The 20485-nt window shown below is 43.6% G+C and overlaps 1 protein-coding gene across 5 annotated transcripts in view; it reads right to left on the bottom strand.

The window, feature by feature from the left end:
- SRGAP3 (SLIT-ROBO Rho GTPase activating protein 3) overlaps nt 1–20485 on the bottom strand; it is a 270693-nt gene that overhangs the window by 7000 nt on the left and 243208 nt on the right. For 3 of the 5 annotated variants that reach the window (XM_063630456.1, XM_055259348.2, XM_055259349.2), the window contains 3 exons: nt 6694–6874; nt 5256–5405; nt 2885–3212 (listed from right to left, as the gene is read on the bottom strand). In XM_063630456.1, coding sequence (XP_063486526.1) covers nt 2885–3212; nt 5256–5405; nt 6694–6874 — 659 coding nt within the window. Of the gene's footprint in view, nt 1–2884; nt 3213–5255; nt 5406–6693; nt 6875–6896; nt 19733–20485 lie in introns of those variants that run through there. The other 2 variants (XM_063630458.1, XM_063630459.1) reach the window with 2 other exon arrangements.

Genomic DNA, 20485 nt, shown 5'->3' with positions numbered 1-20485 from the left:
TGTCACAGCCTATCAGTTTTGTTAGGGGGCTATGGATGTCTGGCTAATGGCTAATATTAGCTTGTATGCTTCTCCAGGATGTTTCATCCCTTGCCCCAGAACACCAGCAACTTTAAGAAAGGGTCTTTTGTGCCTTATCCAAAAGGAGGCGCTGTGGGGGCAATTTTCTGCAGGAAGGGAGGGAAGGCAGACCTCTCCCCATCTCTGCTATGTGCCAGCCCTGCAGTGACACAGCCCGCTTTCCTGGAGCTGAGCCACCCTATCATCAACCACTCTGCTTGAAGGAAGCCCCCTATTGACTACTCTCTATTTGCTCTAGTCCAGCATGAGCTGCATGGTGAAACTTTAATAAATAAAATGTAATTATTGCCTCTCTACCACCATCCCCACCCCTCCACCACTCTACCCCAGCAGAGTAAGCGGAAAGACAGAAAGCTCAGAGAAAGATCAGCTGAGTTGTTTAGGCTGCATCCTTGCATTAGTCCGAGAGGTGGTGCTGTGAGTCTCCAGAGCTGAGCGGCAGAGAGGCCCTGGGGGACAGAGTGGGGACCACGATTGCTTTTCATCTCCTCCCCAATTCAGTCTTTCCACTTTGGATAATCATGTTGCAAGTTCCCCAAACAGCCTCTTTAAGTGGGTTCACATCTAAATCCTAAGGGACATTTTGAGACCAAAGAAATTTGGGTCACTTGGCCTACTACTTGGGGTTATTCAGCTGCCACACCCCTTTGCAGCCTGCAAAGTCAAGGGCTCATCAGAGCTAATGCTGAGGCTGGAAACTCTCCAGTGGCAGTGGGTTATTTACATATCATTTACCACAATTCCCTATTTGACCTCTGTTAGTGAATGGGGGTCTTGGATGGCAGCTGTCAAACTAGAGAGGGTGCAGATCCGTCTACAAACTGAGAACACATGCAGCAGTCCCCAAGTGCATTCTAGGGGCAGGTCTTGCAAAATGCTCCATGAATAAAGGTCAAAGAAGTCTGGGATATGGGGCATGCCCTATTTTCTTTCTTGGAGATTCACGATGCACATCTTTTAAAGCAGCGGTTCCCAGCCTTTTTGGCACCAGGGACCGTTTACGTGGAAGACAATTTTTCCACAGATGGGGGTCAGGAGGATGGTTTCGGATGAAACTGCTCCACTTCAGATCAGGCATTAGATTCTCCTGAGGAGAGCACTACCTAAATCCCTCACATGCGCAGTTCACAACAGGGTTCACGGCCTATGAGGATCTAATGCCCTCGCTGATCTGACAGGAGGCAGAGCTCACGCAATAATGCTGGCTCCCGCTGCTCACCTCCTGCTGTGCAGCCTGGTTCCTAACAGGCCACAGATCCATCCATGGCCCCCGGGCTGGGGGTGCCTGCTTTAAAGGTTTTATAAGAAGTCTTATAGACAAGCCACCCAACTTTGTCAGAGCAGCATGCCCCAAACCTTGCTGACCACAGAACATGTATTCCCTACCCACTCCCTAGCATCCTGTGGAACTACTCTGCTGTGAGAGCTACTTTTAGAAACAGTTTTCTAGACTGCATTTGATTCTTTATAAATGTAAAGGGCCCTGGGGCAGGCCTCAGGCCATCCTCTATCATAACTGGTAAAACCTTCTAGACTGGTAGAGTTTCCAGATGATGGTGGGTGCTAGGGTGATGTTTCCTCAAGTATGGGGGGAACCAGCAGCTGGTATGCCTCCTCGGAAGGCACTGATCTTCAGGGACCCCTGGGAATGGGCATGGGGCCAAACAAGAGCCTGCTGGTGTGAACAGGAGTACTCATTGCTAGGTGAGCTGTTTCTGTGTTGCATATTCCCTGGGAACCCTGCCTGGCCTCCTCTAGAACACAGCTCATGGCTCCCCGCCCTTCCTCCTTCTCCTTTTGAACAAGAATTCAAAGGCTACTCTCCACAGTAAAATTCTCACAGACCAGAAGGTTCTGATTATCTCTGTTACCTTATGTGGGAGAGAACACTAGGGAGAGGGTACATAATGGGCCTCGACACCAAATTCCAGAGACAAAAAAATGGAAACTTCTCAAAATATGATAGAACTGTCAAAAAACCCATGAAACTGGCTATGCAAATTGTTAAACAAATCATAGTTCTATTCATTTGGCAAATGTAAAAATCATATAGATTTTTCATCCAAATACAAAACAAACAAACAAAAGCCAACCCTCTAAGCACTTGAGAAGAACCTGGAACATTCTTCTCTTGAAGCTTCAGCTATTTAGCTCTGCCCACCCTTTAGGTCTCAGGTCAAGTCCTCCCCAGAGAAATCTCTCCCTGCCTAGGTGCAATCCTCACATTTTAGGCTCTCAAAATACTTTGGACCACTCCTTAAAGGCACCCAATCAAACAACTATTTCACAACTGTGTGTGTGTATTTGTTGATGTCTCTTTCTTCTCTAAACTGTAAGCTCCATGTAGGCAGGGCCTGAGTCCATTTTAGATCTTCATTTTACTGTTGGTGGCTAGCATGGTGACGGCCACATGATAGATGCTCAATCAATATTTGCCAATGAATGAATAGATGAATGAAGAGAGAAATGAATGAATGAGTGAATGAATGAGTGAAAAACTGAATCGTATCATTTTGTGTAGTGACCTGCCATTACCCCAGCCCCATAATCTGGCCAATGCCCTCTCCAGCCCTGGACACTGGGGGTGTTCAGCCCCTATAGGAACCCTAGCAGTGGCTGCTCCCAACCAGTCTCCACTCCCACGGGAAGCCCAGCAAGGGACAGGGAGGCCACTCATTCTCCTGTTCTCTGGCTTAGCCATGAGCCTGGCATAAAGGCCAAGGTGGCTCCCCGCTCCACGGATTCCCACCCGCTGCCCTCTGGGGCGTTTGGCTGCCCAGCCTGCCTTCCCGCTGGCCCTTACTTCTGCCAGGGCCTCAGCCTCCAGGGACTTGTGGTCCCCTAGGCTGCTGTGCCTGGTGGAACCGCAGGTCGACCTCATCGAGTGCCCTTCGGAGAGCGCCTTCTTGTCAGGGTAGTTGATGCTGCCAGCGCTCCCGAACGTCGCCATCCTCCGCTTCTCAGGGCTCTCGATCCTCCCCCGGGTGAGGGGGATTTTGTGGGGGCTGCTGGGGCAGGCAGCGGCCCGGGGTGGCGTGTCTATGCTGGGGCCCAGGCCCCGGGGCGGGCTGTGTGTGTCGCCCCCGCTTCGGCGTCTGGGGATGGCTGCTCCATCAGATCGTAACCGCACTCTGCAAAGGAGCCAGGGGGCGAGGGGCATGGGGCAGAGGTCAAGCCTGGCAAGTCTCAGAATGGGTGAGTCAACCCCATGCCACACACTACACGCTAGTCTAAGGAGCGGGTACAGTAAAGCCTCATTCAGCCAAACCCCACAATTCCACAATGAAAGACCTGGCTCAGCACACAGCTCAGCAGCAGGGGGAGGTCTAATCTGCAAACATGAAAGCATTTGGAGCATGGTGCTTCCAGGTCACAGACAACTGTGCTGCCAACCGCAAAATGCATCTGGTCTACATACTAAGTCAAGGCCTACAGGATTCCAACCCTGGAAACGCTTTGGTGATGGTTAGTTGGGCTCATGATACCCTCTGAAGCAGTTCAGACATTTCCATGATTCTGAGGGTCTTCTAATTGGTCTGAAGCTTTGAGGCTTGACTGTACCAAAGTTACCAGCACCCTGCAAGCACAGGAGGGATCCCCTGGGAACTGAAGACACTCTAACGTTGCCACCCAACCCCCAATCTCCCCAGAAGAGGGCTCCTTCTATGAGGCTTTTTTGGATCTTGGAAAACTAGTCATTCAAGAGTAAACACTGCATGGCTGGACAGCCCTTTTGTGCATTTGGATACCTTTCCCACTTCAGAGAGGCTCTGGTTCAGCGAAAAGGGGATTAGGTTGTCTTTCTGTGTCTGCCGCATGCTTTCCTGTGTCCTCTCTCAAGCCCACTTTGTTAATCTGTTAAGTGGGTCTAAGTAAGATCCTTTGCCCACCCTTTACCTTTGCTTCAAGTGGGTTTGAAAGCACTTTGAAGATAAGAGGTTCTATACAAAGGAGATTTTTCTGCATCCTACAGAGGTCACCAAGAGTCTGAAAGGCTAGAAGTGGTGAGGGGAGAGGGAGAGGGACCGTGTGTTGGGAATGGATTATCACTAGGGACTACCAGTGATTCTGATCCTAGTGCCACCAGCCAAGCTAAGCAGTGCTTGTGGGTGAGCCAGCAGGACCAAAGCATAGGTATTGGAAAGGAAGCAGTACTTAGAAAGAAAGAACAAGAATGAAGGAGGTGGGGGGGGGGGGGACGAGGGAGAGGAAAAGAGAGGCAGAAGATATGGTCCTCCTAGAAGTCAGGGGACCATAACTTCTTTGTCTACCTACGACAGCCTTCCCTTCCCTGCCCTTCTCAATTCTACCATAGTGCCCTGAGCTATCTGCTGAACTGAATGGAATTTGCAGAAAAGAGGCATCAGGATTTTTGCTGAAATAAATTCATAAATTGTGTGTTCCCACTGCGACTGATTTTTTTGGGGTCTATCTGCAAATACCCACATGTGTGGGTTGATCACATGACCCCTCCACTGGAAAAAACATAGAATATGACATTTTGAGAGTGTGACTAAAAAGGCAGTGAGAAACTGTCAGCTTTTCTTTTCTTCTTATTTCCTCACTAATTTTTAAAAAAATAACCACATACTTTGGATTATACCTGTTCTCAGAACGACAAGCACAGCTCCTTGCCTGGTAGAAAGGTCGTGTGACACAGCCTGGCCCACACATAGGGAGCGAAGAAATTGGTAATACTGCTCCCTCCAAATAAGTGGGTGGAGTTGAGTGTCAATTTCCTTCAACACATGAGTAGGTGTGAGTTTTCTGTTTATGTAGTGCATTTCAGGGAATATGTGAGCTTTACATTTTTAAATATAACAACTCAGTTCTACAACAGAAAGCTGGAAGGAGGTGCAGGAACTGGAGAGAGGTAGGAAAAATACTTGCCAATTTGTATCTCTCTCACACATTATTATTATTTTAAATAAAAAAGCACTGAGTTCCCAACACCTGTCTTTCCTCCCCCTCTTCCCTGCAACACAGGCTGGATGGTTTTATACCTGGCCTTCTTGGGCCAATGCCAGCCAGCCTGCCCAGTGTGCCCACTGCATCTTGTGGGGAACAGGAGGCTGCAATAGGCTCCTTCTCTCCTCTCTGCCCTTGTTCTTCTCCCAAATCAGACATGAACAAGATTGACATTAGCAGGGAAAAAATGAATCCGCATATCCTACCGGCCCATCACCCCCCCAAAGCCGTAATCCGAGATGTGTTCCGTGGGGGACTGGAGGTCGTTTTTGGAAGAGGCCTTGTCATCCAGCAATGGCCCACTGCTGGCCTCGCTGTCAGCCTTCTGGCTCAGGCTGTCGGAGAAGGCATCATCCCTGCAGAGAAGACAGACATGAATTGGAGACACCTTCCCCCAGAGAACCCAGCATATACAGGGCTCCCTGATACGAGTCTGAGGGGCTGAATTAACACAACTTACGGTTACCTTGTGCCCACAGCGCTTGCTAGGCCACTGCCCACTGGGTGCCTTCCCACCACGCATGCCCATTGCAACACTACTGGTCAGTTTCTGCAGCTGGGACCCTCTTCTGTTCCACACCTACCTCCTCCTTTTTTCTCTTCTAGCTTGTTCATTCCCAGGCAGCTCCAGGCCAGGACAAGCTAAATGCTGCAGGGTGTGTTGGACAAATGGGGGGGATGGAGTCCGCAGGCTGAGCACCGAGGGCTGAGTGCTGCGTCTCTGTGTGACTCCATGATAAATGGCTTCTGGCTAAGCAACGGAGGAAGAAGCTACCTCTGTCCCTCACCTCCCCACCCAGGGCTTGGGCCACTGTGAGGTGGCTCACAAGCTTGTTGGGGTGCCCTGCCGGCCTCCTTCCATGGCCCTCTGCTGTGGTGACTTGTCCCTGATCTCAGAAGTCTGGGGACTTCGGGAGGCTGCCAAGGGCCCTCCACTATGGCATTCCTCTGGCAGTCTGCTTGGCCCTGGCCTTTTCTCTGGCTGAGACCTCCTCTCTCCCATCACAATGTGGGCTTTTGATCCCCTTCCCTTAAGGCTCAGCTTGGTGGCTGCATCTATGGTAAATCTGTTCTGCCGAGCCTGACCAGAGTTCCCAAGGAATGTGTGCACTAGAAGCTTCCATGGCTTTCAAAGGAATGGAAAGTGTAGACTTTTTGTGGTAGGACTAGGCATTTGGGATGCAGGGCTCTTTTTCATTAACCCCTGAAATTATTTTTTAAAAAATAGCACCCTATTAATCAGAAACAAGGGCATGTTTCTGCCCATCCCCTAAGACAGCTACCTCTGGAGTGTAGAACGGTAGGCAGGGGAGGCCTAGGAGGTGGAGGCACATTGCAGGATTCCCTGGATACTGAGAGCCCTGGTGGGTGATGGGATGCCCTGGGGGCTGTCAGCTGCATCAGGATGTAGGCCAGAGGCACCCAACACTGTTTCTGTATGCTCAGAAGGAGGAATTTGGATATCTGTTAAGTGGATCACCACTTAAAGGGCAGTTAGATATTGCCCACTGTTACAGAAGACCAAGCATATGATATCAAGGAGAGCAAATCACTGGCATACAAGCTAGCACTCCCCTACGGTGCCCATTCCAGACATCACTAATCTATTTCGGCATTCTTCACAGAAGTCTCGACTCCACTCACATGTCCTGTACAACTATGTACTGATGGGGGATGAGTCCATCCACGCCGTTGTGCCGGCCCTCCCACCAGTCCTCTGAGGCGCGGTGGTATAGGAGCAGCGAGGCCCCCTTCTTGAAGGATAGCTCACGCGGGGACCGCCCCATGTAGTCAAACTTGGCGATAGCCTCGATCTGCTCCACTTCTGAAAGGAAATCAAGGGAAAAAGCGTCTCTGAGGTCAGCAGAGCAGCAGCTCAGGAGCCTCACTCAGATGGCCCTGGCTTCTCTGGGAAAGGACAGACCATACAGCTGGTGAGAACATGGACAGAATGCCTGGTGGGCTGGGGCTCAGGACCCTGGGGTCCTAGACTCAGATCCACTCTCCACCCTGCAACCTCAGGCAAACCATCAAACCCTCAAAATGTAAAGAGGGAGCTGATACATGCTCCTTTTCCACTGCCCTTCTTGTTCTCTACTTTTTAATGCTCATTAAGACAATATTGTAGAATTTTCTTTTTCTTCTACCCCTTAACACAAGTTCTATTAATATTTCTATTTTTCTATGCGCCCTTTTCCTCTTTGTCATTTATAATACTTTTAGGAATTTTTAATCTTTTGAGAGGCCACATCATGTATGCAGACTCTAATCTGCAAAATCCGATACAGGATTTTAAGGGTACCCAGACTCTTCAAAGCTCATTGTTAAGGACTGAATTGTGTCTCCCTCAAATCTATATGTTGAAGCCCTCACCCCCAATGTGACTGTATTTAAGATAGAGGCTTTAATTAATGTAAATGAGGTGATTAAAGTTAAATGAGGTCATAATGGTGGGGTCATAATCCTAGGGCTGGTGTCTTTATAAGAGGAAGAGAGGCTGGGCATGGTAGTTTATGCCTATAAGCCCAACACTTCGGGAGGCTGAGGCAGGAGGATCGCTTGAGTCCAGGAGTTTTAGACCAGCCTGGGCAATATAGTGAGACCGCATTTCCAAAAAAAAAATTTTTTTTTTAATTAGCTGGGCATGGTAGCATGTGCCTGTGGTGCCAGCTACTCTAGGGCCCGAGGCAGGAAGATCACTTGAGCCTGGGAGGTTGAGGCTGCAGTGAGCCATGATCATGCCACTGTACTCCAGCTTGGGTGACAGAGCAAGACCCTGTCTCAAAACAAACAAACAAAAGTTCTTGTACAAAAGTCCATAGCTTAGTACCGATATTCATCAGGTATTCGGTTGACAGCAGCTGTCATGATTGTGATTATAATTATTAATGGATTTGGCCTATGGGATGGGTCCAGAGAAGAGATGTTAAACTGCAGAGAGTTTAAGTGGTTTAAACTGCATGGTTTAAGGACCATACAACTAGTGATATTTGGGGAAGAGACTTTTTGGGGAGCAGGGGATTGTGCCTACAGTTTATTCCACCTGTTTTACAGTTTCTACCCTAAGAAGTGTCCATATGCGGTGGAAAACTGATTTTGTATAGGTATTAATGTTTTAGTATTTTAAAGTAAGCACAAAGAGGTTTAACATTATAATTCTTACTTTTTTTTATTTTAATAGAACAAAAGAGTAACAAAAGCAACCCCTGCTCTCTCTCTAGCCTGCAGATAGCTTCCCCATGCTGAGCTTTCTTGGGGCTCTCTATCTGCTTCATTCACTGTGGACAATCTTGTCTTCATCGATCTATTCATCCATCTATCCATCACATAATTAAGCTCAGAACATTTGGCTTTATCACTTTTTAGTTGTGTGACCTTGGGATACTTAGTTTTTCTTCCTATACCTCAGTTTCCTCATCTGTTAAATGGAAATGGTAATAAATAGAACCTATCTTACAGGATTAAGTGAGTTAATATACATGAAGTGCTTGCAACAATGTCTGGCACATAGTACTCTCTAAGAGTTACACACATGTTGTTACCAGAGGCTGGTGCACTTCTAAGGGCCACGGATGGCATGGAAAATCAAAGAGCAGGAGGAGGAAACTCCTTTGTTCACTCCCCATCACTCCCTACCACACACATGCACCAGGGCTCCCCTCTGGAAGCAATTGGCTCAAGAAGACCGTGCTTGTGTCCCCATGAGATGCAGTGGCTTTGGGATGTATTTAGCTCTTAGTGACTGAGGCAGCCTTCTGCAGGGAGCAGGCCTCAAACTGTCAAGTCAGCGTCCCCAGCTGGCTACCTGACAAATGTCTTTAAATGCTATTCTAACCTGGATGATGGGAGAGAAGGAAGGAGGGAAGGAGGTGGGGAAATGACAGCACCACTAAATGGGTCAAATTAACAGATCTTGACTCAGAGTCACATTCTCAGTAAAACAGACAGAGATCTTGGTCCTTCTCTCTGCAGCATCTTTGAATCTCCCATCCAGCCGTGTGCTGGAACTGCCTGCTAGCCCATCTGCCTGCCTCGTTACAAGAGTCAGAAAGGCCGGAGGGTTTGCAAGGGCAGGAGCTGAGCCCAGACAGCTGCGTGCTCTTGGGTTCGCCCAGGGACCTCCTCTGACCCAGATTCCCCAAACTAAGAAAGGCGCTGACCTAAGCAGAAGTTTTCTGATATGCAAAGGGGCATAGAGGGGCTGCCTCCAGTTCCTCGTTTCTGCCTTTACCATCACCAGAGCCTCCAGCAGTCACTGGACAGCAGCCTGAAGTTGAAAGAGTGGGGCAGCAGGGGGAGCAAAAAATGTGAGGGAAAGAAAACAGGAGGAACAGGGCTGAACCTCCAGCTCACAGAACGCACATGTGTTTGCAGACGTCGTTACATAAGTGTGTGTGGTGGAAACAGTAATAACAGCTCCCATTGATTACTAAGTCTGTTATTTGGGCTTCTCGTGCCTGAAACAGAATATGTTCCTCCCCCTCATCACTCTCCCACACTCTGTTACCCAAACTTACTTCATTCCCTCATCTTCCCCATCTCAGGAAACAGAACTGCTGCTACCTGCTCACCCAGGCCAATGCCCTGGCATGGCTCTGCACACCTCATCCATTAGCGACTCCTTCAGAGTGTCCCCTGGATCTGACCATGGCTCACCACCTCCCATGCCACCCTCTTCACTTCCACACTTGCTTAGGTAGAGCCACTTCTCCCCACAGCAGCCTACAGGGTCCTTTACAATCATACAATCAGATCATGAAACTCCCCTGTTCAAAATCCTCAGAAGGCTTCCCATGGATCCTGGAACAAAACCCCAGTGTCTTCCCACTGCTCATAAGGCCTTCCAGGATCTCGATCGCAGAGCCCTCTGAGACCTCATCTTCTCTGTCTCTCTCTCTCCTTCACTAGCTCAATCTGCTCTTGCCTCACTAACCTTCTTGATGTTTTTCCTCCAACATCCTAGTATGACATTTTTTAAACACAAAGTAAAATTGAAAGAATTTCACAGTGAACATGCATGGAACACAACTAAATTCCGCTATGCACATTTTACAATGCTAGATTTATCATATATCTATCCACCCCTCTATCTATCCATCTTACTTTTTAATGATTTTTAAATTAAGTTATAAACATCAGTATACTTTATCTCTAAACATTTCAGCATAAATATTCATAGAGGGTTTTTTTTTTCTTTTTTTGAGACAGGGTCTCACTCTGTCACCCAGGCTGGAGTGCAGTGGTACAATCACGACTCACTGCAGCCTGAACCTCCTGAGATCAAGCGATTCTTCCACCTCAGCCTCCTGAGTAGCTGGGACCACAGGCACATGCCGCCATGCCCAGCTAATTTTTTAAGTTTTTGTAGCAACGGGGGTCTCACTATGTTGCCCAGGCTGGTCTCAAACTTCTGGACTCGAGCGATCCTCCTGCCTTGGCCTCCCAAAGTGCTGGGATTACAGGCGTGAGCCGCCACCCCCAGCTACAGAGCCTTCTTGATGCTTTTAAAACATGACAAGTGTCTTCCCATTACAGGGCCTTTGTACTTCCTATTGCTTCTCCCTGGGATGCCTTTCTCCCAGATCTTTGCATTCATCCACACTCAACAAATATGTATTAATGCCATGTGCCATTTGCTAATTTCATTCAGGTCTGTACTCAAATGTCATTACCTTATCAAGGCCTTTCCCAGCCACTCCCAGCTACAAGAGCCCCAACTTCCAAATCACTTTCTAACACCTTCTCTTGCTTTATTTCTCTTCATGGCACTTATCACAACCTGAAATTTATGTGTATGTGTATGATGTGTGTATTTATGTGTTTGTGGTGTGTGTGTGTGTGTATATATATGTATATATACACATATATACACATAAACATATGTGTATACACACATATAATTTTGAAACTTTACTATCCATCTTTCCTACTAAAGTGTGGGTACCATTAGGACAGAGATTTTCTTTTCTTTCCTACTATATTCTGACTCCTAGAACAGACCCTGGGACAAACAGGCACTCACTACATATTTATTGCTTGCATGAACAAATTAAGCTTTTACTGGTACCAGGTGTTCTACTTACATTATCACATTTAATCCCAAAACAACATTTGAGGCACTACCCTCATTTCATAGATGAGGAAACTGAAGCTGGGTTGAATGATGGGCCTAGGGTTGGGTCACACCAGTAGATACAGTGATGAGCTAACATCTGAGCTCAGGCCCCAGACATCATTAATAGAGGCTTCTAGATGTTTTTGAATTGTGCTAAGCTTATTCCTGCCACAAGGTTTTTGCATCCGTACAGTGTGAATGTGACTATATAGATATACAATGCTCTATGTTTGATGCAATTCAACTCCTGTGCATTGAGAGGCTAATTGTACCAGGTAAAAACCCTGTGGGCTCCATGGTGAGGGAAGAGATAAACAGCCCAGCCCCTGAGCTAGAGGAGAGGTTGAGACTGTCTCAGTAGGGGCCTGGCTGGAGTCACATTTTAGGAAAATCACTCCAGTGGCAAAGCAGAGCAGTGGAAGGATTGGAGGGGAGAGGCTGGAGGCAGCAGTGGTTCAGAGGCTGCTACACTGGTCCAGCCTCTGAACTAGCATGGGCTAGACATGGGCTTTTCCGGAGATGAAAAGACATGTTGAAGCTGTGCTTTTATTTCAGAATCTGAAGGTTGGACATTTATCCTTCTCTACCTATCAAATTCCTCCCTCTAGCCATGCCATTCCTGAGAACTCTGTTATAGGTCATGAGTCCTGCCTGCATGAAAGAGGGGATGGCTCCATTCCTCTCAATACTACTTCATGTCCCTCTGCCCACCCCACCCCCTACTTCATCCCCAGAAGTGAGAACACTAATCTCATGCAACCAGTTTACTAGAGGCCAAGTCACTGTATCAAAGGCTGAGAATGTGGGTGTGCCTTCTCTTCTCCCTCATCCTCCCTGTGATGAGAGTAATGACAGAAGCCAGGGCCTGTTTACAGGGTCCCTCTTTTCTCCCCTTCTCACTCGTGACCTTGGGTTCTTTCTTTGCATTCGGTGGTGGCACCAGCTGATATTGAGATTTAGACTTAATTTAAAAGGAAAGGAGTGAGACCGACTTCTGGGATGACAGCATGAAGAGCTCCCCAGGGAAACTCAAGAAAAAATATAAAAAGAAAAAGAAAAAAAATATTTCAAGCCCCTGGAAATGGTCCTAAGGGCAAAAAGCAAATGAAGAAACATCTATTCAAGAAAATCTATAAAAATTCAGTGAGAAAGGTAAAAATATCTGTTATTTGAACCAAGACTGCTCCCTCCCTTTACTCCTGCTCCAAGCTTGGGGAGATGGAGGCTCCAATCCAGATGAGTGCAGTCAAGAACATAGGGCTTCCTCTCCCTTTACCACCTTGTAGTCACAGGGCTTTCTTCCTGGAAGGAGCAGGAGCTCAGTGATTCTCATCCTGCTCCCACTATCTGTTGCTGAGGCTAAGTCCCAGGTGAGTGGAGTGGAGAGACCAAGGCTTCATTCTTCCACACAACCCCTACTCATGGAATGGTGGCTGTACTTTGGGTATGGCACCACTGAAAATGTGGGGGTCCTATCAACCTTGCCCCAGCTTGTGAGGTGGTGGTTGCATGGCAGGAGAGGTAAGTTAAGAGGATCTCTGGCTGCCCCTCCACAAAGCACTCAGTGGGGACATCACTCGGAAAATGCCATTGTCTCTATCCCCAGTCTCAGAGTCTTGGCTCAGAGATTTTCCCATGCAGGAGAAGCATCCCATAAAACAGACAGCTCCTAATCTTATTCCAAAGGAATTAACTTCAGTTGCAACAGAGCTTGGAAAAGTTCAAGTCAAAGGGGACTCTCAAGAACAGTGGAGGTTGTGTTGAAGGTCAATCCAGTGATGGTTCATGAATTTAATGAATATAGAAGCTAGACTATAAGCCAGATAGTTAGCAGACAAGAACCAGGGAATAAGACAGCCAGGAGAAGTACTCCTGGGATCGGAACAAATATCAAACACTGACTTCAGAAACTACCCCTATAATGGGGACAGAATTTGACTGCATTAATTTGTAGGGCAATCTAGGACCAAGGGCACTGTTGAAAGAATAGCAATCATCCAGCAATTAGTAGAGATTAATAGCTGGAAAGGATCAGGGAAAGAGACTTCTACCAAAACCACTGTCATCTCAGGGAAGGAGAATCCTACCAACACCACTGTCATCCCACAGAGTAATATTTCCATATGTCACTGAAATTAAGCTAGTATAAATAGAAGCTCATTCAAATAAGATGTATATGGTAAACCTTAGAGAAACTACTAAAAAATAACTCAAAAATAGTAAGAGCAGAATACTGGTTGTCAGAGGCTAGGAAGGAAGGGGAGGGGATATGGGGAGTGATTGCTCAACAGGTACAATGTTAGAGTTAGATAGGATAAATAAGTTCTGGTGTTCTATTTTACAGTAGGCTGACTATAGTTAACAATAATGTATTGTATGTTTCATAATAGCTGGAATAGAGGAGATTTTGAATGTTCACACCACAAAGAAACAATATATTTATAACATGATGAATATACTGCCTACCTGAATTTAATCATTACACAATGTACGCGTGTATTGCAATATCATATTGCATCCAATAAATATGTCCAATTATCTGTCCATCAAAAATTAAATAAAACTTATAAAAATAACTCAAAAATATAGTGAAAACATCGTTAAAGAAGTTTAAATGCTATATTAGAAAATATTCACTAAATGCTATATTAGAAAATATGCAAAAGAAATCGGTAAAGAAGGAATAGAGGAACAAAAAAGATATGAGACACATAGAAAACAAAAAGTAAAATGGCAGACATAAATCCAATTATATGTGATAATATTAAATGTGAATGGATTAAACAATCCCATTAAAATGCAGAGATTATCAGACTGGATAAAATAACATAATTTAAAAGACACACTTTAGATTCAAAGATACAATTAGAGTGAAAGTGAAAGGATGGAAAAATATATTATGCAAACTGGAACCACAGGAAAGCTAGAATGACTATACTAATATAGATAAAATAGACTTTAAAACTAAAAATATTGCTAGAGATAAACAGCAGCATTTCATAATGACAAAAATTTTGATCTATCAAGATATAAACAATTATAAACAAAATGTACCTAATAAAAGAGCGGCAAAATACATGAAGCAAAAATGGATAAAAACAAAGAAAGAAATAGAAAATTCAAAAATAATTGTTAGGGACTTCAATACCCCATTCTCAATAACGGAAAGAACAACTAGACAGAAGATCAAAGAGGAAATAGAAGACTCAAACAACACTATAAACCAACTAGACCTAACAGGCATCTATAGAACACACCACTCAGCAAGAGACTATACATTCTTTTTAACTGCACATGGAACATTCTCTTGGGTATGCCCTATGCTAGTCCATAAAACAAACCTCAATAATTCAAAATGATACAAATAATACAAAATGTGGTCTTCTACCACAGTAATATAAAATTATCGATTTCTTCTATAGAAGAAGTGTCTTCTAAAGTAGGAATCAATAGCAGGAAAAAAACTGGGAAACTGACAAATAGGCAAAAATTATACAGCATACTGCTAAATAATTAATGGTTGAAGAAAAAAATCAAAAGAGAAATCTTTGAGATGAATGAAAATGAAGATACAACATATCAAAACTTATGGGATGCAGCTAAAGCAGTGCTTAGAAGGAAATGTATGGCTGTAAATGCCTATATTAGGGGAACAAAAACCAAACCTCAAATCAATAACCTAAACTTCCACCTTAAGACACTGGAAAAAAAAAGTGCAAACTAAACCTAAGGCTAGCAGAAGGAAGGAAATAATAAAGATTAAAGCAGAAATTAATAAAATAGAGAATAGAAAAACAATAGAGAAAATCATAAAACCAAAAGCTGGTTCTTTGAAAAGATCAATGAAATTGGCAAGCCATTAGCTAAATAAACCAAGAAAACAAGAGAAAGGACTCAAATTATTGGAATCAGATATGAAAGAGGGGACGTTACTACCATTATTTTATAGGAGAAAAGGGATCATAAAGAAGTACTATGAATAATTATATGCCAACAAGTTGGATATCTTAGATGAAATTAATAAATTCCTAGAAAGAAACAAACTATTGAAACTGACTTAAGAAGAAATAAAAAATATGAATATACTTATAACAAGAGATTGAATCAATCATCAAAAAACTATCCACAAATAAATCCCAGGCCCAGATGGATTCTACCAAACATTTAAAAAAGAATTAACAATAATTCCTTATAAAGTCTTCCAAAAACTAGAAGAGAAGGGAACACTGCTCAACTAATTTCACCAGGCAAGTATTACCCTGATACCAAAAGCAGACAAAGATATCACAAGAAAACTACAGACCAGTATTTCTTACGAATATGGATGCAAATATCTTCTACAAAATGCTAGCAAACCCGGCCAGGCACGGTGGCTCATGCCTGTAATCGCAGCACTTTGGGAGGCAGAGCTGGGCAGATAACTTGAGGTCAGGAGTTTGAGATCAGCCTGCAATATGGCAAAATCCTGTCTCTACCGAAAATACAAAAAATTAGCCTCGTGTGGTATCAGGCACCTGTAATCCCAGTTACTTTGGAGGCTGAGGCAGGAGAATCACTTGAACCCAGAAGGCAGAGGTTGCAGTGAGCCAAGATTGTGCCACTGCACTACAGCCTAGATGACAGAGTGAGATTCCATCTCAAAAAAAAAAAAAAAAAAAAGAAAAGAAAAAATCACTAGCAAGCCAAATGCAGTAGCATAAAAAGAACTATGCTCCATACACAAGTGGAATTTATCCCAAGACTGCCAGATTGTTTTAACATCTAAAAATAATTAATTAATATAATGCATCTTATCAGTAAAATAAAAAAACAAAAATCATACAATCATCTTAATAGATGAAGAAAAAGCACTGACAAAATCTAATATCCTTTCAAGATAAAACACTCAACAAATTAGGAATAGAAGGGAACTTCCTCAACCTGACAAATGGCATCTATGAAAAACCCACAGTTAACATCATACTTAATGGTGAAATACTGGATGCTTTCCCCATAAGATCAGGAGTTAGCCAAGGATGTCCACTCTCATCACTTCAGTGTGGTACTGGAGAGTCTAGCTGGGCCAACTGGCCAAGAAAAAGAAATAAAAGGTATCCAAACTGGAAAAGAAGTAAAAATATATCTATTCATAGACAATATAATCTTATATATAAAAAAACATAAGGAAATCACTAAAAATATTTGACTGGATGAATAAGTTCAGCAAGATTGCAGGATACAAGAACAATATATTAAAATCAATCATATTTCCATACAATCATAATGAACAATTCAAAAGAGAAATTAAGAAAACAATTTCACTTACATCAGCATAAAAAATAAAATACAGAGGAATAAAGCACTGACAAAATCTAATATCCTTTCAAGATAAAAGGATAAAAGGCACTCTGTAGTTGCCACTCTGGCAACTACAAATCATTGTTGAAAAAAATTAAAGATCTAAATAATTGGCAAAATATCCTGTGTTTATGGATCAGAAGACTTAACACTACTAAGAGGGTGATATTCCCAACTGACCTACAGATTTAATGCAATCCCTATCAGAATCCTGGCTAACTTCTTTGTGGAAACTGACAAGCTGATTCTAAAATTCATATGTAATCACAAGAAACCCAGAATAGCCAAAACTATCTTGAAAACGAAGGACAAGGTTGGAGGACTTAAACATCCCAACTTCAAAGCTTACTACAAAGCAACAGTAATGAAGACAGTATGGTACCGACACAGAGATAGACATATAGGTCAGTGGAATAGCATTGCAAGTCCAAAAATAAATCCATACACCTATAGTCAAAGGACTTTTTTCATAAGGGTGCTAAGACCATTCAATGTGGAAAAGAATAATTTTTTTCAACTAATAGTGCTGGGACAACTGGAGAGCCACATACAAAAGAATAAAGTTTGACCATTACCTTATACCAAAATTAACTCAAAATAGATCAAAGATCTAAACTCTAAAACTCTAAACTCTAAAACTCTTAAAAGAAAATACATGAATACATCTTCATGAACTTGGATTTGGCAAAGGCCTCTTAGATATAACACCAAATGCATGTGCAACAAAAGAAAAAATATATGAATGGAACTCAATCAAAATGAAATACTTTCATGCTTCAAAGGGTATCACCAATAAAAAGGCAAGCCATAGAATGGGAGAAAATATTTGGAAATTGTGTATCTGATAAGGGACTTAGATCTAGAATATATAAAGAGCTGTTACAACTCAATAATAAAAAGGCAAATAACCAAATGTAAAAATGGGCAAAGGATCTGAAGAAAAATATGCAAGTGACCAAAAAGCACATGAAAAGATGATGAACATTATCAGTCATCAGAGAAATTCAAATCCAAACCTCAGTAAGATACCACTTCACATCCACTAGGATGACAAGAATCAAAAAGTCAGATAATAACAAGTGCTGGCAAGGATATGGATAAATTGGAATCCTCATACACTGCTGATGATATTGCAAAATGGTGTGGTCATTTTGGAAAACAGGCTGGCAGTTCCTAAAATGACTGACATAGAGTTAGCATATGACCTAGCAATTCCACTCTTGGGTATATACTCAAGAGAAATGAAAACTTCTGCCTATACAAAAACTTGCACACACGTTTACAGCAGTATTATTCATAATAGCTGAAAAGTAGAAACAACCCAAATGTCCATCAATTGACAAATGGATAAACAAAGTAGCATTTTCATGGGGTGAAGTATTATTCAGCCATCAAAAATTAAGTACTGATTCACGCTACAGCATGGTTGAACCTAGAAAACTGTGTGCTAAGAGAAAGGCCACATATTATATAATTCCATTTATATAAAATGTCCAGAATAGACAAATCCATAGAGACAGTGGGTAGATTTACAGTTGCACTGACTAGGGCTGGGAGAAATGTGGGGGTTAGGGAGGGGAGGGTGTAAGGAGTGATAGCTAAAGCGTACAGGGCTTCTTTTCAAGATGATGAAAATGTTCTCAAATTGACCATGGTGATGGTTGCACCTATCTGTGAATATACAAAAAAATCACTCAGCTGTATACTTTAAAAGGGTAAATTGTGTGGTGTGTGATCTATAACTCAATAAAGTGGTTTTAAAAAGAAGGCAGGGTCCTTCTTAGGTATAAGGCCTGAGCCAAATGCCGAAAGCCAGTTTACCATGTTTATTACTAGGGATTAGGAACATATAGAAATTGGACGCTGTTCTTTTTTTCTATTGTTCTTAATTTCTTATGAAAAGGAGTGAGCCAGGTGTGGTGGCTCATGCCTGTAATCCCAGCACTTTGGGAGGCTGAGGCAAGCATATCACGAGGTCAGGAGATTGAGACCAGCCTGGCCAACATGGTGAAACCCCGTCTCTACTAAAAAATACAAAAATTAGCTGGGCGTGGTGGCACGTGCCTCTAATCCCAGCTACTCAGGAGGCTGAGGCAGGAGAATCGCTTGAACCAGGGAGTCGGAGGCTGCAGTGAGCCGAGATTGCACCACTTTACTACAGCCTGGTGACAGAGCGAGACTCTGTCTCAAAAAAAAGAAAAGAAAAGAAAAGAAAAGAAAAGAGGTGGCTATGATTCCAGAACTGGGGTGTTTGTGCATAAATGGACTAATGTCATTTTAATACCATCAAAAACCTCACCTTAACACACAGGACATGGATTAATCTCAGAATATTATGCAGAGTGAAAGAGGACAGAGCCAAACAACTGTATTCTGTACAACACCATTTATATGAAATTGTAAACGGAACAACACGGGGAGGAGACAAAGGTAACCTCAAAAATTTCAGGAAAATATCAGTAAGAGAATGGTGGCACAATAATAATTGAAAATGGACATATCACCCATATGAACATGCCCCTGTCACTGATTTTAGTGGTTTTATAATCTCATAATCTTGTTTCTCATTTAGCTTCCAATTAATAAGGTTGTTAGTGACAGGCTGCCTTCATTTTTTCATTTAGTCAAGGATCCTTGGCCTAACCATGGTTTCTTTATATAAATCTTGGAGACCAAAGAGCAAGCACTATGGAATTTCCAGACTTATCAGACTCAAGACAGGAGACTAGGCATCAGTTAGGTATAGAATCTTTTTTTTTTTTTTTTTTTTTTTTTTGAGACAGGGCCTTGTTCTGTCACCCAGGCTGGAGTGCAGTGGCACAATCATGGCTCACTGCAGCCTCAGCCTCCCTGGGCTTAAGTAATTCTCCCACTTCAGCCTCCTGAGTTGCTGGGACCACAGGCATATGCCACGATGCCTGGCTAATTTTTGTATTTTGGTTTTTTTTGTAGATACGGAGTTTCACCATGTTGCCAAGGCTGGTCTCGAATTCCTGGGCTCAAGTGATCTGCCCACCTCAGCTTCCCAAAGTGTTGGGGTTACAGGTGTGAGCCACCACACCCAGCTGGTACAGAATCTTTGAGACAAGAAAGGCAACAGATACACAAACAACTAAATTGTTCCTCCAATTTGGCATTCATTGGCTGATTCATGTATGACAAAGACCTGGACTCATGGTTCTCTGCCTGATTTGACCTTTGAGGCCTGCTGGGTTCCATTCATACCGGGTGCTGTCAAGAGAAAAGAAGATAGACGTTGATGATCCCCTAAATGAAATGTTTAAGAGGAAACAGGTAAACAAATCAGGAGGTTTTGGCTGCCAATTACCAATAATTGCCAATGCCAGTTGGGTCAAGAAAATTCTCCAGGACTCAGTTTCTCTATCAGGATTAGGAAGGATGTCTGTTTGATACAGAGTCCACTGATGTTTCTTATCCACCTCCCTGTCCCAGGCACTGTGCTAGGCTCCTTCACATATGTCACCTCATTTTAACCCGTGCCATAATTTGCTTGGTGCTGTCATTCCCATTTTATAGATAAGGAAATATAAGCCAGAGGTGATGTGGCTTGCCTCAGATTACATGACCATAAGGACTCCCTCTGGGCTTCAATTCCAGGTCTCTTTTTTCTGAGCACGGTGACCCCTTAACTGTCTCTGCAGCTCACTATTCTGCCACTGTTTGGCCAGGGATGGCATGAATGTAACATTTAGAAAATGCAATTTATTTTCCACCAAAGAGTGCCCCTGATTCAATACCCCCCACTAATACACACAGGATACTTTGAGAGCCTTCAGGGAACATGAAACTGGCTCTCCCAGCCTGTGGCTGCTTCCCTTCCAGGATGATTTTCCCTGCCTTTGTCATTCCCAGAAACCAGCAGCCTTACAAAGAACAAAAAGAAGAAGGATCATCTGGGACAGGGACCCAAAGCTCTGACTCATGCATTCTGGGGGCCACTGTGAATCTTTAACCTAGGAAGGG

The sequence above is a fragment of the Symphalangus syndactylus genome, chromosome 21, assembly GCF_028878055.3.
Source record: "Symphalangus syndactylus isolate Jambi chromosome 21, NHGRI_mSymSyn1-v2.1_pri, whole genome shotgun sequence".
Lineage (NCBI taxonomy): Eukaryota > Metazoa > Chordata > Mammalia > Primates > Hylobatidae > Symphalangus > Symphalangus syndactylus.
Note: the sequence above shows the minus strand (reverse complement) of the source record. Positions and strands in the feature narration are given on the sequence as shown.